Source organism: Salvia splendens, chromosome 1 (assembly GCF_004379255.2).
Source record: "Salvia splendens isolate huo1 chromosome 1, SspV2, whole genome shotgun sequence".
NCBI classification, from domain to species: domain Eukaryota; kingdom Viridiplantae; phylum Streptophyta; class Magnoliopsida; order Lamiales; family Lamiaceae; genus Salvia; species Salvia splendens.
Window position 1 is genome coordinate 4,459,055 of NC_056032.1, and position 20,945 is coordinate 4,479,999.

Genomic DNA, 20,945 nt, shown 5'->3' on the forward strand with positions numbered 1-20,945 from the left:
TTGCTCCATTGTTTTCTAATAAACCACAAACTTGAACAAATTCATGCAAAAAATATGTCACTTTGTGAATTTGGAGGAATTTCCATTTCAAGGGGGTTTAACAGCAACAGCTCAGGGAATGAATAATCTCTCTTTTTCTCTCTCAATCATCCAAAAACAATGTCTGATATTCTCTGCTCACTTTTGAAAAACATTCAAACAAAAACTCATATCAACAATAGCTAAACACCATTTGTGATACAGATGCAGCAATTAGGAAAATTCCAACAATGACAGAGAAGCAGCTGATTTATGATATATAAGTCCATTAATTGATATTTGATATGACACATATATGTGTAATAAGATAAGATATTTTTTTGTGGAGTTAGGCAAAAGATTTAGGCCTTGGGGGGTCCGAATGGAACATCCTTTGTTTTCTTTCATAAAGATAGGCAAAGAGTGGAGCAACAAGAAATTAGACTTGCTCTTTTCTCAACTGAAATTATTTACCTCATTTCAACAAAGATCCTTACCCATGCAATGACACATTAATTTGTCTTTAATCCCTCTACATAATTAATACTATAATTTATAAATTATACTTTGAAACATTATAATTTCAATAGATTTCAACCCCCTTTGAAAATGATGATATTATGCTTGTGTGTGTTTGTGAGTTTGTAAATAGGTTAATTTTCCTAAATAGCACAACATTTAACTAAATTTTAATTTACACATTCCATTTTTTAAGTTTTGTTCTATACGTTTGTCGGATGTGTAGTCTATGATAATATCATTTTACCCAAGATAACAGAGTTATCTAACATAAAATTTTACCCAAGATAAGGGAGTTATCATGACTCCCTTAAAATGTGTGTTATTATCACATTTTTCCTTATCATCTTTCCTATCAAGCTGTCTCAAGAGCTATCTATTTAGACTCTATAATTCTAAATATTAATTATGAGAAAATTTACAAGAATTTACTAATAATTTGCGGATTTACATACAATTAACAATAGTTTTTTATGATTAAAACTCTTGTGAAAATTGGTAGCATGGTTTTATTTTTTACAGAGACACCCTCAGCAATATTCCTTAATCAAATGATACTATTAGAAATATATACTCCATAGTTAAGTGATGGAAAGTCACGTGTCTTAAATTGATAAACATATGTTTCTTCTTCATCAAAGTGAATTACTGCCAAATATAACCAGTAACAACTGCTAAATTGGTAAGACTTTTCATTGCAAAGTCTTCAGACGTTGAATTGGAGTACTGTATATACCCTAAAATGATTTAAATTATTGACTTGCATTTTTATACTCACAAGGCAATCACATAATTAAATGAGATATTTTCATTCAACTGTGTATTATTAATTCCATCTTGTACTCTCTCCCATCAAAAGCATGTTATATGAATCACAAAGAAGTTAATAGTATTAATGCACCAGCAAAGGTCTCTGCAATAATGAAACATGAACACTGCAAACTGCCATTGCAGTGTTTATGTTATCCAGCTTTACTGAATGCTACATACACGTACCATGTACAATCACTGCATGCCTCTCATTTTGAATTTCATTTTCACCAAAACAAAACAAATCAATTCCATTTCATTTCACACTTATCTGCCCCCATTCTTCACCAAAATACAAATCCATTCCCACCTTCCCTTTTCATGATTAAGAGTATAATTAAAAAACAACAACATTCCTTAGTGTAATTGGGTGCATACTTTTGGTACTTGTATCCATCACACAACTAGTAAGATCGCGTACTTTATTATCATTATCGATCAATTTATCAACTAAAAAATTGTACTAGTACTACTTAATTAACAAGATATAAAATAAGTGATGAGCAATACACATAATGAAAAGGTGAATAACAGTTAGTATTAGCAAGCAGTCCTCATCAAAATCCTCTCCCCACCACAGAAAGCTGAAGCTAATTAAAACTGTTACAAGCAGCGTTTCGTTCATAACGAGCTCTAATAAATTAATGACATAGAGAAAAAAAAAAAAGAAGACAACATTAACATAGAAAACATTCGGAAAATAAAGCTGCATTCATTCATATAATTTCTTATATTAGTAGGGAGACACGCCCACGTTTGCAGCAGCAGAAAGAAACCCATCTTTCATCATCACAACATCATCTCCTTCCTACAAAAATCACCATCTCCATTTACTGTCAAAACATTTTTTTTTCAATTTTTAAAAAAATATTTCTAGGGTTTTGATTAGATATTACCTGTTGACACACATTTTGCTTCTTCACGGGTTGATCAGGCATCAGTCCGAAGTGAATATGAGGAAAGTGGGCCCACTGCAAGCAACAAAACACACAATTTTTTTTCAATTATTTGAAATATAATCAAAATTGAAAATCCCAGAACATGTAATATTGAAACAAATGGCACAAATTAAAAAGAAGCCCTAGTTTTAGGTGATAGAGAGAGTGTCAGTAGTGTGTGTTTCTTGATTCTTGGATCTTACATTTTTTGCAGCGGCACTGAACGCCTCTCTGTGGCTAATATCAGGGTTTCCAGCTTTGATACGTTGGATCTCGTCCCTGCATTTTATTTTGTTCAAAATCCAATTAAATTCTCTCCTAGATTTTCTCAATAATTAAATTTACTAAAAATAATAAAGAAATGCAGCTTTTAAATGAATAAAAAAGCTGCATACACACATGCAATAATTACTCACTTGATGAACCGGTTGTAAGCAGATGGCACTCTCTGTCTTTTCTCCGGTGCTGAAAATCAACAAACAAAATACCAAGAAACAATAAAACAAAAAGTTGGACATTAATTTGACTTCGGCTGACTTTCTTTGGACTGCACATTTCACTACTGTCACACTCCATTTTTTCTCTCTCATAATTACTTCATCATTATCTAATCATTCTGTTTCTTTCATGATATCCTGGCGATGTATAGTATTTAATTCTATTCAGGTAAACAAAAAAAACAAAAACTCAAAATTTAGGGTTTGGAAAAAACCTAAAATTGGAATGCACGATGAGATATGGTTTGATGGTGTGAGATGTTTGAGTGGAAAATAGATTAATCACTGTTTAAGAGTAAACTGATTGATGTTTTGGCCAACAATAAACTGTTTACTGAAAAGGTTAGTGTTGACTGTGACTCAAAACATTCCTTGCAGTGAAGATAAAATCTAAGCTTAATGGACCCCCAAAACAAAAAAATTGGAATTTTGAGAAATAGTAATTGAATTAGGATTGAAAACTGGAGAGAAATTGTGATTTGATTATCTCACGTCTGTTAGCTACGGGAGGCTTGGGGAGCTCGTGGATCGGCATCAATGGCTCGTTGGGATTCGGCAGCAGGTTGGAAGGCGAGCTTCGGATCTCCTCCTACAATTCAATTCAAATAATTGAGAGCCCTAGAAAAGAGGAAAACCCTAATTTGTGAGATTGATTGATTGATTACGAGGAGATTCTGGGGGGAGAAGAAGGAGTGGCCGAGGTGGAGCTGATTCGCCGGCGGGAGGAGGAGGCCGCGCATGTCGACGGTGACGGAGAGGAGGTTGGAGCAGTTGCCGCATCGCACCGTCACGGTCTTGAACAGGCTCGTGCACGGCACCCCCACCTGAAATATCAAAATCAAATTAGTGAATGAAGAAGAAATGATTTAGGAGATTTGGTGATTCGATCGATGAGTACAGCGAGGACGGTGTTGCAGTAGGTGCAATGGACGTAGCCGAGCTGCTCGGAGGGGGAGAGGTGGTGGTGGTGGTGGTGGTCGGGAGCGGCGAAGGCGGCGGAGGAAGAGGACATCTTGTTCTACTTCTTTCTTCTTCTTCTTCTTATTGTTGTTGTTGGTGGTGGTGAAGGTGTTAGGTTTCTCACTTTTTGATTTAGTGATTTGATTGATTGATAGATAGATTGACTGATCAAGGTATGTATGTATATATGGAGGCTCTTGGTTTTTGACAGATTAACCACCTTGGATCTGATCTCTCTGAATGTTTTCTTTTTTGTGGCTCACTTATCAAACAAAACACCCTTCTAGAGAGAGAAATTATCATAGGGTTGGAGGTGCCCACTAATATAGTAGAGAATTTAACACACTGCAAGAAAAAAAAGTTGTACATTTCTCCAATATACATACTCACTAATTAATCAATTAACAATACATACATGGCCAAATACTTACTAGTTTTACTATTTTGATCCGTTCATCAAAATTAGACCAATTCTAAATGTAAATAATCTACTGACGCTATTTCTATCATATTTATAATTCATGTCATTTATAACTTTGTCTCTTTTTTTTAATAGTCCGAAGAGGAAGCACTAATGTATGGTTGGCATTCCCAATGGATTTGTGAAGAGAGAGAGAGAGAGAGGTGGCAGAAGCGGCAGAGGTGGGGGAGAGGAGTGAGAAAAGGACGTGTGCATGGGGTGATTAGCTTTCGCTCATTCACCTGTAGTTTTCGTAGTTAAAGCCCTATTTTTAATATTTCTCGACTCCCTATTTTTTTTAATATTTCTGTACTTATATATGTTTGTGTATATATGTGAACATAGGGTAGGGTTTAGTAAAGCCTTAAATGGCGGGCACCTATCCTACTCTTACTACTATTATTATTATTATAAGTACTATATAATAATATAATGCCTTTGTAATTGCATCTTAATTCATCTCTATGCCCCTACCTCACTCTTTTACAACTTCTCATTTGCATTAATTTGCTCTAATCATAAACTTCAAATGTAAGATTCATGTCTTGTATTTTCAAAAATTGTTACTCCATTGAAGACAGAGAAGATAAAGTATGGGTTAAATTAATTAATAGTGGGGTAGTGTCAAAATATTGAAAATGAATGTTTTTTTAGTAGAACGTATATACCCAAAATAAACAAAAAAAGATTTTTTTTTTCTATGTGATGAATGAGTATTTTATTTTAAAATTTTTTAAAAATTCTATAGAAAAGCATTAGGACATATAATCTAGAATTTTTTAGTCTTTAAAATTTAATCTTGACTTTGTTTTATTTCGATTCTCTATGTGGAATATTCCTATTATATTCAATGCCTCAATTGAATCTAGTCTATTTTCCATGTGATGCACAAAAATATTACAGACGACACTCGATAACGAATTTTCAGTTACATGTCAAGATTGAGACCTTTACAAAGTTCATTTTTTAAGAAAGAAAGCTAAGAAAATATTTCAGACGACTCCCCAAACTCCATAAACTGTTCTTATTCCTATTGCAAAATTGTATACTAATCTGACTCAATTTTAGATCAAATTTTGAGCTTTATGAAATAAATAAGCCGAACTTTTTTGTTTTATTTACGTTTCAAACAAGTAGAATGAATTTTTTTATAACCACATTATCACTTCATTAGATCAACACACACACGTATAATTAATTATAATTTTCTTTGTGATAATCGTCACTTAAATCTATTTGCACCGTATATGCGAACCTTCTCATTTGAGTCTTTGTCAACTTGAATATGCCTTAATCAAAACATGACATTTCCTATCAAAGTAAAAAATAAAATACTATAATCGACACTTAAATTAGACAATATAGTATAATACAGTGCTGAATCTGATACATATTAAAACTATCCGTAACATTTATATCTTCGGCTCATTAATGTTGATAATTGTAGTAGCACAAAATTTGATGTGAATATGTGATTAATTCAAACAAAAGCAGCGCTAAGGTATTAATACTACTATTATACTAGCTAGCTAGCTAGCAAGAAAACTTTTTATCACGTTGGAGATTTTAAGATTTATTTTGTGGGCATGCTTCTTAAGTTTGGATATCTAAAATATAATCAATATAATAGTAATACACATATGATGACGAAAATGTTTCTACATATATAGGTTAAATAAAAAAACACCATCGTATATATATATGACAAGATAAAACAAGTAATTGAGTAGTTCCTTTATAGGATGGTTTATAATTTGTGGAGTGCGTAGATGGCTCTTATTTTTCTTATCGGTCATAAATTTTGATGGCTGTAAATTAATATCACCACAGAATAATTGTTGATTGGAAACTACACATACTGATATACACGGCCATTAAATTCACGATATGGTTCTAAGTAAAGTTTCATATATAAGGCTGTAATCAAAACTCAATTACATCTTATCGAATAATTACTAAAATTAAATACGAGCGGAGTATTAATTTTAGGATAGCTAATATCAAACGGCTAGGATTGATAGCACACGACAATTAAGTTTAATTGACTATAATATTCAACGATAATTTGGTCAATTAATACAAGTTTTGGTATTGCCTAGATTCTTGTCAACTACCATTATAATGAAGTAAAGTCAATGTTATGATGGTGTAAATACTAGGACCAATAATTTTGGACACCACATGCAAAACCTGATACTAACACACACAAAGCTTATGGGTTTGAGTAAAACCTTATTGTGTTCGTGTCCTTATTGAATTGACCCGTTAGAAACTCAATAATTTTGTATTAGGTTCTAGTTGGATTTGGGTGATCCATTAAAAATAATAATATTATTTTAGTTATTTGTATTCTTTTAAAAGATATATAATATTTTAGGCTTATTCTCTAGGTTAATATGAGGTTTCAATCATGTAAATCAGGTTTAGGTCGTTATCAAGTTGATATTCTGTCATGTCAACCCATATTATATCATGTCATTAACAGGTTCGTGTCGCGTGCAGGTCAGAATCGGGTTTGAAGGTAGCATGTCGGGTACGTGTTCGGATTGAAAGTTTCTTTAACGAGTCGGGTGCGGGCGGATTGAATCATTATCGTATTATCCTGTAACGATACAGTAAATACGATAAAGTAAATTCAATATCACAATGGAATATATTTTTGAATTTTATAAGGGTGCAAATAACAACTATCAATCATTATCGTAGTATTTTTTTAATTTGTAAAATGACCTAAGCGGAAAAAATAAGCAATTTCGGAAGAAAAATATCCAATTTATATTAATCCTTCATAATTTCAACTTCTCCGAATAATATCACCGATACTAATTAACGACTAATCTATCGTTTATAGTAGTGATAACCATTATCATAATTAATTTATGACCTTCATCAAGAGATCCGTTTACTTTAGTTGCCGAAACTGGAGAATTGTTTCTTACCAGTTACCACAATAAACTTTGTTCAACAACGTGGAATGCACAGTTAAATGAGTAATAAAATCATAATGATTGGTTTGACTTTGATTTCAATCTAACTTAAATCAACATGTGAATTGATGAGTAGCATGACTTTCATCCTCCTTAACTTAATTCCTGATTTTAATTGATTAGTTTGTAGTACTTAATTTCTCGTTCATGGTACTTAATTTATCCGATCTATGTAGTAGGAGTGTTTTTTTTAAAAAAAAATTGAAATTGAACATACACTAATTAATTCCTAAAAAACATAGACTAGTAATTTTTCATTTAGAACTACAATAAATTAAATAAGGTGTGAAGGAACAACAATAATTGATATCCAAGAACAGATTACAACAAAAATAATAATTTATTTGGCTATGATTTGACCGCTCGCACAGGCTGCCTCACATACAGAGATACGTTGTTGTCAGTGAAATCTGAATACATATATCCTCCAATTTTTTCATTTATGTAGCCTTTTGTCCTCACATTATTTTCTGCAACTAGTTTTTCTACATTATTTTATGCAATTACCAAAAACCTACTAAATCCATTATTTTTGCTAGAATTTTACTTCTCTGGAATTGTCCCTATCTCTTGGTTTATACACAAACATATCTCGTTCTATATACAATACTCTCGAAATTTGAAATTCGCATGAACAAAAATACTATTCCCTCCGTCCCACTTAAGATGTCCATAATCTTGAGTGACGCGAGATTTTAGGAGGAGTTTTTAAGTAGAGTAAAATATGGAGAAAAAGTGGTTGAATATTTTAATAAGAAGAGAGTTGAGAAGAGATTATTTCCAAATATAAAAAGTCAATATCTTGAGTGAGACAAAATAAAAAGGAAATGTGAACATCTTGAATAGAATGAAGGGATTACATTAATATAAACCAACGATGGGGAGTGATCAATTGTTAACTCATCATTTAATTGCTAACTACAACTAATTTAAGACCATATGATTTTAGAAATCTTGTCGTCTACAATTTGTCATGTGTAATTTCGTTTTTTATTTTTTAATATTAAAAAGATAATACCAACTATCAAATATAGGGTTTAGAAACACAATGTCAATACAGTGTATGAAATAAATCAACACAAAGACATGACAATGTCAATACAATTTCATATTGACATTGTACAAGCATTGTATTGACGTATTATGTGCCGTGTATTGATATAAAGCTGTTAGCGAAATTTATGAAAATTTTCAATTTTTTTTCAAATTTTGATATCGGAACATATGCAAGTGAGATCTCGTTAGAATCCTTATGAAATTATCTTTAATTTGATATATGTTGTGTGAAAAAATAATTTAAATCGAAAAAGTTATATGCTTTTTAAAATTATGAGATATTTTTCAAAAGTTAGTTACAACCAATTTGTTGTAAATTAACCTTAATACACTTATTGACGTTTATTGTTAATCGTATTGACATTCCGGGGCTAGTGATCTAGGTCCTTGATTTGAATATCTAATGACTATTATTTAATTATAGTTAGCAATTAAATATTGCGTTAACAATATAACACTCCCAGCCACCGATTCCAAGTGAGAGTTCCCATATATGAACTTCTTCTCACCATAGACTCCCCCCAAAAAATAAGGAAGATTGGACTTTGTTATGTTTCGTTTTCAAATTAGATTACTTCAACAATAATTAATTAGGTCAGTTACAACAATTAACATAATGAATTATAATTAGGGGTAATCTCACACCAGTGTCGGGCCAGGAGATTAGCCTACTTAATTATAGATCGACTAGCCGTTTGATAGGCAAGACAATAAGATACAAAATATGATAAGAACACATATTTTTTATTATATAATTTCCTTATCTTGGAGTTAATTATCCTAGCAAATAGAAAATAAAAATAAATTAAAAAAAAGTCACATGGGGTAAAAATTAAAAAGATGGTTAATTTGAGGTATTTGTAGTCAATCAATCCACGCAAGGTTAGACTTAATATGTGTAATTTAGGCAGAAAATAAATAATAAGTATTCAATATACCAGAAATTTGCCATTAGACTTATACTATGTCACTAGACAATATATAGTACTACTATAACTCAATATAATTTGAACCACAACTATTTTGCAGTACCAAACATTGTGATGGTGCCTTATTAACCTCTTAAAATCGTAATTTTGTTGCATCAATGAAAAGATTGACTTAAATAATTTCTTAATTTGATAAGTAAATAATCTTTATCGGTTTTTATAATTTATTTTAATGACACAGATAAAAAAAGTAGGTTATGATCAATTAAAAGGAATGTAGATTTATACCAATTTCGGAAGCAGGTGAGAAACCCTCGACCTGCTGAAAAAGATATCTGTCACTTCTCTAACATAATTGAAAACTATCACATCGAAATAAGTCAAATTGTGTCTCTTATATTTATAATAATAATAAAAAAGAGGAAATATAGGAAAGAAACAAATACTAATTTTAGCAGAAAGTCTGAAGGCATTAATTACAATTTTCACAATTTTTTTGTACGTATATGAAACTATATGGTTGTGTGGTCCATTGGAAATTCATGTAGGAGTTAAAGTGTGTGTTATTATTCTACGTTTTTCTCAATTTTCGTTTGGGAAAATTACATTTTCAGGTGTCATTTTTTTTGCTAAAAAATTGTTAAATAGAATTTAAAATTAATACCAATATTTTTTTTGCATATAGTATGATTTTCCTTTTAGTATTTTGCCCGAGGTGACATTATTTTAAGCTGATGTGCCTATATATTGTGTGACATAATTAAGTAAAAGTTTCATAGATTGAAACTAAAATCAGAACTATTGAAGTCGAGATGCTATTGTTCAGTTGCAAAGATGAAGCGTGATGATGAAATTTATATTCGTCTTTCATTTTTAGAGAATATATTAGTACTCTAATTGGTTGGATATAAATATTATGCACCTTAGGGTTTTCGCAGCTGCTTTGTGGCCGTTGCGTTCGCTGTTCCACTATAGGAAGTTTTTTGGTTAACAATTGCGATTTCAATTGATCCCGTGGCCGAAAGCCGGGTGGTGGGGCGGATTTCCGGCGCAGTGTGGCACTCTTGTAGTAGTTTTTTTTTTAATCTTAAACTCGATCTATTTCAAGTTTGTATCAAATTCGACTACAAGTTTGTATTTCTAAAATTTTGTAGTTAATTTTCTTTAAAATATAATTAAAAAATATATAAAAATCCATAATCGGGACTGGATACCCGAGTCGGGTATCTAGGTACCCGAAATCATTTTCGGATCAGGTATCGGGTATTAGATTTTGAAAAATTCGAGATCGGGTACCCGAAATTTTCGGATCGGGTATCCGCGGGTACCCGATTTGACAGGCTCACTTCCATCGGAATGAACTTACGACTAACTCCAATATTGTCTAATCGAAAAAACATTGAGCACACAACAACTGAAGTTTGTTTCATTAAGTAATATTATGAGTTTACTTTATTTAATTTTCAATATTTAATTAATGTAATTCTTTCTATTTAATGAATGTAATTTTGAATTTTGTAGTCAGTTATTTTATAGTATTAAAAAACATTAGAGTTAAACATTGGAACAATCTTATAAATTTAGAGATAATTTATGGTAAGTAATAATATGATCAAATAGCATTTGTTACTTATATGTAAATATTTGATTTTTTTTTATGTAGTACTTAAGAAAGTCCAAAGGAAGCAAAGCGAGCAAATAGGTTCATATTACAAAACGAATGAATGCAAAAGATCGAGAAGAGCAAATAGTAGCACGACAGACATCTCACTAACATTCACAAAACTCCAACAAACAAAATAGTAAGAAAAATCTCAATCAAATAAATTCATTATCGGCCAACAAACAATTACGATAAGCAAAAAGGCGAAGCGAATATAAATAGATATAGCTATAGTGAGAATTATGCTCACAATTTAACACGTGCCAATAACATGAACATGAAATTGTAGTTTTACACTCACATAATTCTACCATTCAAATTAATTACTCCTAATACCCTTTTTTTATCATTCATAAGATAAATAGGAGAGTACTTTGATAAAAAATGGAGTTTATTACATTTATTGGACAAACTAATATGCCTTTCTAATAAAGTAATGCTGAAACACACACGAAAGCTGTCACTACTCACTAGAATTCTCTTTTGCATTTAGAATAGTTTTTTGATGCGTCGATATATTCATATGTAATAATTACCTCTGTATAAAATATAATTGGTGAGTAGTACATTTGTCCATCAAAATTTTGCAATAGAATAACATGAGTTTATGCAGATATTTGATTAATGGTGAGCATATCACTTAATTTATGCGGCTCTTAAATGTACAATTATTAAATCAATTAATTGATTGAAATATCGTATGATAGTACAACAATTTGTCGAGGGACATAAAAGATTCAACATAAATGCAATCTACTGCAGTTGTTGTGTTTGTCTTCGTGAATATGGACATTAATTAATTATATTAAATTATTTGATTGAATACTACTACTATATAGTACTGGGGACAATGACCTAATTTGTTGGTCCTTTGATATATCTTCTCCTGTGAGACAACATCTCTGCAACAAATTGGTCATATTTAGCAAAAAATTTCAAATTTTTGATTGCTTAATTTGATGCCTAGCGTGTTTGATTCGTCAACATGTAACTATGTCAACTGGTGCACTTTACAGACACACATTATTGATATGTCACACTATAATTAATAAGACGACGTATAATGCAATTAAATCATGCAAATATAGACCAAACGGGTTTTAAATTATCCATATGATTGTCTGTTTTGAGTCCTTATTGAATAATAAAATGCATTAATAACTCTACTATTTATTCACAGATACCGAACGTGTTCACAGATATATACCTCTTATTAATGAATTATATTATCTGTCATAAATAATAGAAATACAGTGCTACGTCTTCGTGGTTGATTTATTATGGTTAATAAATACGAGAATCTCTCTCATGTATTTTCTCTTTCCTTAGCAAAGATAATGCAATTGATATACAATAATTAATTTAGACACTATCATAATTCATACTACATACAATTGAAATCTATACATTATATATAATGAATAAAAAAAATCAAACATATAGGAATTTGGTATACCGTATATCTATAAAGTTGTATATATAGACTGTCGGCGTTCTTAGACTCTAGCATCTAACAATTTAAGATTCCAAATTAAGTCAAAAGTTTTATCTTTGTTTGAAAAGTTATGCAATGGGATAAATATAGACTATCTTTCATCATTTCAAACCTTCTTTTCTGTTTCACTAATGATGATAAATATAATCCGAGCATATATTGTAATATTATTGAGTTGATTATATGTAGTGTATGGAACAAAATTTTGTACTCTGTGTCAACTTTTTTTTTTTTATAAAAAATCTCGAAATCAAAATTTTGGGCCTTAAATCATACTCCCTCCGTCCCAATATAAGCGACTCACATTCCTTTTTGGGACGTCTCAAGATAAGTGAGTCATTTCCTTTTTTGGTATTAACTCTCTTACTTTTTCTCTCTACTTTATTAACTCTCTTACTTTATTCATTTTCCACTATACTAACAAAACCCTACTATTTCCTTAAATCCCGTGTCAAAAAGTTTTTGCTCACTTATCTTGGGACGGAGGGAGTATACTAAACTAGCTAAATAAATCTCTGAGGGTATTACTTCAAGAGAATTAAGGGATGAGAAATACTAGTGTTTAATCCATTGGACATTAGTTGTTTCTTTTATTTTGTCGTGTCGTGATAAAATTTGAGGCAAATTAATTAGCTGCAGACAGCATGGGATTGTACTGGACCCATTTGAAATTAGATGAATGTGACCAGTTACACGTTACAACTATTTTCTCCTTATTTAATGAGCCTAACTCTTAATAAATATTAGCCTCTCATTCTATATATTTTTTCTAATATTTCTCAAATACACTAGAAATTAACCATTTCAAACTGTATTTTTCTTGCATGTGTATAAATATACAATTATATGTCAGCATAATTTGACCGGCTGAAATAGCACCTATATATATATGGTGCTAATTCGAGATCACAATGATGACGCTTTCGTGATATGTAACACAACAATGGGAAACAATTTCAGGAAATACGTATGTATATTTTGACGAATATACTTACTGCAACAATATTTGTTAGTATTTATGGAAAAATTTAGTGACACAATTTTAGTACTTAAAGTAGTACTCTAGTAGATGTCAAATGCCAACATAAAGACCAATAAACAGATAAAGGAGCGCACACACTCACTCAAAAGAAGCACACAAATCACCCATCAAAGAATATTTTGATTACTACATTGATTAGTTTTTACATATTATAGTTGTGGTTACTTTCTTATTGTTTTAAATGTCAATATTGCGACTATCAAAGTACAAATATAATGGGGTAGTATCAAATTTTCTTATATACCCACATTTATACATACACACCAAAGTATGCACATAATTCATGTGCCTAATGTGTGGCAATAACTAGTTTGGATAATAAGTATTTTTGTAAAAAGAATTGTGACCCTGACTAAAAACTAACATCGCAATAAAGAATACTGACTTTTGTTTACTAGCAAGTAGCTAGAAGAAAAGGTGTCAACAATCAATGCTAGTAATTTGTAATTTCGCCTTCATAGGGCTAAAAGTATTAAAAAAAAGTTTAAATATCGGAACATAAAGTGGTACCCTAGAATTAAAAAGAGAATCTAGAGTTTGTTATCAATCAGCCAACCATATTCTTGTTACAGTCTTTTGTTCTCAAGATAATATTTTTATCCGAATAATATTTCATTGAAACTTGATTCTTGCAGAATAAAATAATACTAGCATCCGACCCCCTTTTTCAAAATTGCTTCTCAATTATAATAAGGTATATTGGCATTTAATATCATGAAACTTTCAAAAAGTTGAATTTTTATCACAAACTTTAAAATTGACAAATAATATTACAAACTTTACCACAGGTTTATTTTTTCCCACGAATGAAAAAATTCATATTATTTTAATAGATTGAAGAAAAATTTTGGAGGGTGTGCTTCAAGAAACACTATCTTCAAAGATTGAAAAACTTAAAAGTCTCAAAATTAAAAAAAAAATCCGTATCATAATATTATTTGTGGGAATTTTTTCATTCGTGGGGAAAAAATAAAACCGGGGTAAAGTTCGTGATATTATTTGTCAATTTTAAAGTTCGTAGAAAAAATCTAACTTTTTGAAAGTTTCATGATATTAGATGTCAATATCCCTTATAAAAATGAGATAAAATCTAATTAGCATTTCCGTATTAAAGAACATAAAATCAGTTCAATGAACTCAATGGCATTTATTGATATTGAATGTGGATATTGGGATCCTCAAATTTACATTATAAATTTTGAGGTAAGATGCTTTGACCAATTAAACAATCAGGCACAGAAACCTTCGAAAGAGTATATACTAGGATCCTTTTCAAGAAAAAATAGCACATACATAGTCACATTATAAGAGCTAGATATACATAAATTAATAATTTGATTGCAAAATAAATGTGCTGTAATCCCTGTTAAGAATGATATAATGAATAGAGTACATTAAATTTGAATTTGTGCATTAATCAAATTTTTATAAGCATTCTGATCAATCTTGCCCTACTCCATAAATTGCAGTCCTTTTCCCACTACCCTTGTGTGTGTAATATGTATATATACATGTGTTTATATACATGATTATATGTGGAGAGAGAGAGAGAGAGAGGCTATATAGTAGGGCACAGGCTAGCATTAGCTACACAACAAGGCTAGAGTGAGAGAGATGCCTTCAGTTGAAAATTGAAGTATAGGCTCTACCACACAGGGTCTATATCGAAAGAAAACATGTCCAGTTTTTTGTTTTGTTTTAAGTTTTAACCATTCTTGCAGCAGATTCCCCCTAACATAAGTGACAAGAAATCACCAATTTCATCAAATCCAGAAGGTACCATCTATCTATCTCTCTCTCTCTTTGTGTGTGCATGAATACATGAAAATAACATTTGATTGTTGTATAGAGGTGGCCAAAAGTTTGACAAAGCACCTATAAACTTTGTGCGAATGCCATCAATAAGTGTCAGCTTGATTGCATAGCTTTGAGAGCTCATTCAACAGCCTTTAACATGCAATACAAGATTTGAGGAAAAATGTAGTTTTGTACTTCACATATTAGATCCTAAAGCTGGATTGACCATAACTTATTAAGGCCTCAACTAAGTTGTTTGGTTTCCTACCAACATAGTCAAGTCAGTAGCAACCACCAACAACAGCACCCCAAATCTTAACATTTTGAACATCTCTAAACAAGGTCCCTTGAGGGCTTGAGAACCCAACACAGCTCTAGTAGCCTGAGCTTGACTTATGGCATCATCAATCTGTCAATAGACAGCAAAAAATGTTCAATGAAAGCTATAATATGAAGATACTATGTATGCCAGTCACCAATACCACAAGAGAAAAAGTAGGCAAAATTTATGCAATGACTAATCAGTCAATATAATGCAGGTAACAGTAACCAAAATAACATCAGCTCTGATCAATTAGTTAATTCTAACTGCAACAGTTCATAAACCTCAAAATAATTCATTTTCCAGATTCCATACCATGATACATACATTCAGCAGTTTATAAGTCTTGCATGAGATATGCTTCCAAGTATGGCGGCCCTCTCCCGTAACAGTTGCACTCCAAGAAAGTCACTCACAGAAGCATGCACAAACTCACCTTATAGAGAAATCATTAACAATTTTTACTTAATAAAAGCAACTATTAGTTAAATGCTCTTTAATTGTACGCGCTAATATCATCTTGAATAGAACTACGAAGATCAGCATGTTCCCTCATCGAGTTGATACTTCTCTTGATACGTTTAAATTGCCTCAAGTCAACTGATGCAAAATATGGGGAAGGATGAAGGGACATAATAGCTCTGCAATGGAATTTAATGTAGATGAAAGAATTAGTTTCCTGAAAAACTAAACCTTCAAATGAATTTGGAATTACAGCATGGAATTAACTGTAGCTATTAGAAACAAACTTTCAGCTTTTTGGGAGGACGAGTGGAAGAAAGGTTGACATGACTTCGTTTTGGAAGAACAATCAGGGTGTTCTTGTCACTTTAATTTGTGATTAAATAATAATTTGGTCCCTGTAATTCTTATCTTCTCAAAAATATGGTTCGAAATAATGTCATTTCATAGAGCAAAACAAAAAGCCCTGAAACAACCCCCCTTTTGCTTCACCGGAATTTACAAAGAATATAATCGATATTTTGACACTTTCAAAAGATTTCAAGTTTGTGCATGAATTGCAACAAACAAGGATTCATGTTGTATTTGCAAAAGCATTCAAAGTTCGTAATCTTGAAGGGGATTAACCCTAAACAAAATGATGATGGTGCGAAACCTAACATTAGTCTTTATAGCCACAAGTAACTTCAAATCCTTAAAGATGCCAAAAATTTCTGAGTGTCAAAGTTCTTAAATTTGCAAACACTTTGCATAGGATCTTTCATTTAACTTTCACAGTGTATTAAATAACTACCATGTGTATTTAATATTGGCCCACTATAGATATTGGCCGGTGCAACTACCATCGGTTTTTTATGTCTCATTAAGAGCAAGTAATAGATAAAAGAGCCTACAAACAAAGAAATTTATACAGCCACAAAAAACTGTCAGATGCATCAGCAGGTGTGGTTTAACGGGACCAACCTTGTACTTACAGGTGAGCCTTGGAATGCAAAAGCATTCCCTTCCCCTGCTTTCCCCATTGCTGGACTCGTCTTCAACAAACAATATACTACCACATGGTAGAGGTATGCCAACTCTTACATATTTATCATGGTTACTTGATCATTACATGAGTTATAGCTCTGTTTATAATGCAAATATTAAAAGGCAAAAGTAAAATTTGAGCTAAGGAAACTAGCAACTCCATTATATTGTGGTAAGTGGCATGGCATGCCAATGCAAGTATTGTTTGGATTATCAGCTGTCTGTTGGAGTTCATCTAATGAACTCTCTGATGTTTTGTTTGATCATTACATGAGTTATTGCTCTGTTCAGAGAGTTCATTTTATGATGCAGCGCATCGACTCATTAAATCATTTATATCCAGTAACTTCCCAAGCGATGACAGGATCTCCATCTTTATAGATTTCCACAATCCAGAAGATGATGAAGCCATCTGCTGGGCCTGGATCTCCATCTTTATAATGGCTTCCACTATATCCATTATAAAGAGAAGCCATCTGAGAACAAGTGCAAAAGGAAATGTCGCAAACCGCCCTCTGAGACAACTACGGGAAATAGCCATGGATGGATGCACTGTATATAGCACATACCAACCTCATCACAAACTTAACAGACAAAATTTTCACACATCATTATAGAGATAAGCCAACAAAATGGATTTTTCCAGAACCTCTCAAAGCCTCAGAAGTGAATGCATCATGTGATTCATGATTTAGATGAGATCTTTCCAAAAGGTTGTCAACTAACAGAAAAGCAAATGTAAGCCCAGATATATACAATTTCAACAAACTGCCATAATATATTCATTCCATCATCTCTATTCTCTACATTATCAAATTCAGCTTAGGTGACTCACATCTTCTAGGCCACCACGCGCAACCAGCAAATAAGAAACTCGCATTCCAAGCTGGCTCCACCAACATAACCTACTTAAACGATTCACGATTCTATAGCACCTCAAAAAACATAAATAGTTTGAAGAAACGAAGGAGTTCTGCATTAATTTCATCCTTCGTGATAAAATACTGGATGAGAACGACGATTTCAGGAATATAAAAAAAATACAAAAATTTGCACGATTGTAAAAATGAAAAATAAGTACTGGAGTTGTAACTAATTATACACAACAATTAGGTCACAAATAAATCCAATTGAATATCCTACAGAACGAACGGAAGATTAATACACAAAAACGAACATACTCTCCTTTACCCCCTTGCGAGCACCGAGCTTGAGATCGAGATCACGTTCAACTACTAGACCCGCCCCGGAGCTCCTCCCAACCCGACTCCTGCAACGCATCCACATTCGAATCCTATAAAATGGATCCGATTCGTTTCCGGTAGGAATTGCAGTTGTTTTTGGTACAAATCTGGGATCCGAATGGTCCGGTTCTTGCTATTGACACAGAGTTTATTCAACAGTCATATTTTCTTCTCTTCTTCTTCCTTCCCAAGGATCAGAAGCGAGCGAGATTACCCGCTGGGATGTGCGGAATTTCGTTTGGGTAAATTTGTAATTTCCGTTCTTTTTTTTCAGCAAATTATGGATGCATATGTCTTGAGAAAAAAAATCTTTGAGTTATGAGTATGCAAATAATTGGTGGATAAATTTTATATCAATTTCAAAGATTAATATCGTAATCATCAGATAATCGATCTTCTTTTACTTAATTCATATCCTTCATTTTCCTCGGTTATATACTTCCGTATCCATCAAAGCTAGGGCATACATCACTTTTTTTTATTTACTTTTCTACATAAAAAAAATAAATTATCATTATCAGAAGATAGGGAGTGCGCTTTGCCTAATTTTAAGAATATGCACCAGCCCACTAACTTACAATATTAGCACGGCCAATGGGCCAACCACTCTAAAAAAATACTCCCCCGTTCGCCATTTAAAGACACGTTTTGATTCGACATGAATTTTAAAAAAATTATTTAGACAGTATAAAAAAATTAATGAAAAAATTAGTAGAATATGAGTACCATTTTTATATAGTGGTATTCGTTTTTAAATGAGTGTCAATGTAATGAGTTAGTGGAGTATTAGATCTATTTTTTAAAAAATTGAAAGAAATTTTTTTACTGTGTTTCTAAATGGCGAACAACACGAAACGCAAAACATGTCATGTTTTGAGGGCATCCACAACCCACGCTACTGCCCGCCATGTCATCATTCTCCCCATTTACCGTGTCCGGATAAAACTCCCCCAACACTGCACCCCATTCCACCCCCTCCATAGGCCACCACTATTAACTAGTATAAACTTGTTAGTTGTAAAATTGAATATGATGAACATAACACATGGAAATTCATTAATTACAAAATTTAATTTACAAATCCTATATATTGAAAATTACAAATTCTAAAAGTTAAAAAATTACAAATCATAAATATTTTTAAAAGAAAAAAAAAAGAAAATTACTTCTTCTGCTTGATAATATTGGTGCGAAGGATGTTTGACCATCTCATTCTAGGAACTACTTCTTCTACTTAAAAAAATTGTTTCTAGAGGAATTAATTAAAGTTTTGAGAGTGATAGGATTGGTGTAGAATGAATATATATATATAGAGGGATTAATTAAATTTTAAAAATCAGGAAAAAAATCGTTGCGGCGTGTCGTCGGCGCCCATACTGCGCTCAACTTAGCGAGTCGTGCCGCAACTGGGTCGGGCGTCCCACCCCAACTCAGGCACCTTAACCGTCTGCCCCCCGGTTCGCATGCCCTCCAACCATGGCCTGCCATCCCCCACTGCATTTGGGGCGCAACATCCACAGCTGCCCTAGGCTGTGGATGTCCAGGCAGGCGAAATGAATACCAGTATTATTTTTTTCTTCCCTCTCTAAGTGATAATTTTTCTTTTTATAATGTCTCACTCTAAATGAAATAAGAAATGTTTCACTGAGATATGCCCTTCTATTGTGAGGAGATAGACCTTGTTGGTAAAATGTTGACGTGAAAATAGGATATAAAAATAGGCCAATGAAGTAAGCATGTTCATCGCTAATGCATGTTTGAGAAGGGCATGAATATTTATGTACCGTTCGATACGCTCAGCGGGCTTCTGCCCCTTTCGCTATAACTATAAAAATTCACCGCATACTCAATTTACACACATAATACTAACTTAGAGCATTATTAACCCCTTCCTCAAGTCCCCTCCACGTCATCATTCCCCTAAATTTGAGTCCCAAGCCACAACTCCTCTAACCCTGCAAGCCCCATCCCAGGCCACTACTATTAAATTGCAATATTCTCAACTCCAACCTATATTACTTATAAAAATTGAAAACATTGAACAATTATAACACGAGAAATTCATTTTTAATACAAAATAATAAATTATAAACTAAAAAAATTAGAACATTAAAAAAAAGTGCAAAAAAAAACTGAAAATCAAAATGGTCAACACGTCGCCCCTCTCCCTCTTCTTCCTTTTCCTCCCTCTTCTTCCTCTTCCAAATGCAAAAAAAATCAAAAATTGGGGCCCAGGACCGGCCCGAACCCCCTCCAACGCCGGGCCGGGACGCAACGGGTCACGGCCCCAGAAGCTCCGTCGCCGGCCAGGCCGGACCCCGGGCGTGGCCCCGGGACGCGACTGTGTCACCGGGACGGTCCCAGGCCGGAAAATGTGCTCGTTTAATGCGTGGGCCGCCGGCCGGGACCAGGTGCGGTCCTGCCTGCTCGCGTTAATGATGCTCTTAGATTAAGTAGTCATACTAAATTAATGCTCACATATAATAACATGATTTTATAACCATGTGGTATGGAGTACTTAACAATGATAAATACAGAAAACAAAAATGAGAAATCAATGTCAAAGCACAAAAATCGGGCCTCAATTTCAACAATAAAACTGAAATTTTCAGTAATATAAAATCCCGTTCTCCTTTTCTCTTTTGAAAATTTCAAAACTCCCTTCCCTCTTTAAGAATTCATGGTGTTTATTCTTCCCTCATTTCTCTCTTGACTCCTTT

General features: G+C 32.7%; 2 protein-coding genes and 1 long non-coding RNA gene across 3 annotated transcripts; 1 reads left to right on the forward strand and 2 right to left on the reverse strand.

Moving 5' to 3' along the window:
- Positions 1 to 1,860: 1,860 nt before the first annotated feature.
- Positions 1,861 to 4,054, reverse strand: LOC121794274 (axial regulator YABBY 1-like). The gene is made up of 7 exons (XM_042192368.1): positions 3,681 to 4,054; positions 3,448 to 3,606; positions 3,275 to 3,371; positions 2,702 to 2,750; positions 2,489 to 2,564; positions 2,244 to 2,318; positions 1,861 to 2,155 (listed from the first exon to the last, which is right to left on the reverse strand). The coding sequence occupies exons 1-7, from the start codon at positions 3,792 to 3,794 to the stop codon at positions 2,081 to 2,083; spliced, it is 645 nt and encodes a 214-aa protein (XP_042048302.1). The 5' UTR covers positions 3,795 to 4,054; the 3' UTR covers positions 1,861 to 2,080.
- Positions 4,055 to 15,017: 10,963 nt separating this feature from the next.
- On the forward strand, positions 15,018 to 17,317 carry LOC121809257. Its single transcript, XR_006052239.1, has 2 exons — positions 15,018 to 15,150; positions 16,932 to 17,317. It is a non-coding gene; the product is annotated as an uncharacterized LOC121809257 (long non-coding RNA).
- Positions 15,143 to 18,503, reverse strand: LOC121809249. Its single transcript, XM_042209779.1, has 5 exons — positions 18,163 to 18,503; positions 17,817 to 17,886; positions 17,631 to 17,702; positions 17,359 to 17,533; positions 15,143 to 17,023 (listed from the first exon to the last, which is right to left on the reverse strand). The coding sequence occupies exons 2-5, from the start codon at positions 17,881 to 17,883 to the stop codon at positions 16,891 to 16,893; spliced, it is 447 nt and encodes a 148-aa protein (XP_042065713.1). The 5' UTR covers positions 17,884 to 17,886; positions 18,163 to 18,503; the 3' UTR covers positions 15,143 to 16,890.
- Positions 18,504 to 20,945: the final 2,442 nt, after the last annotated feature.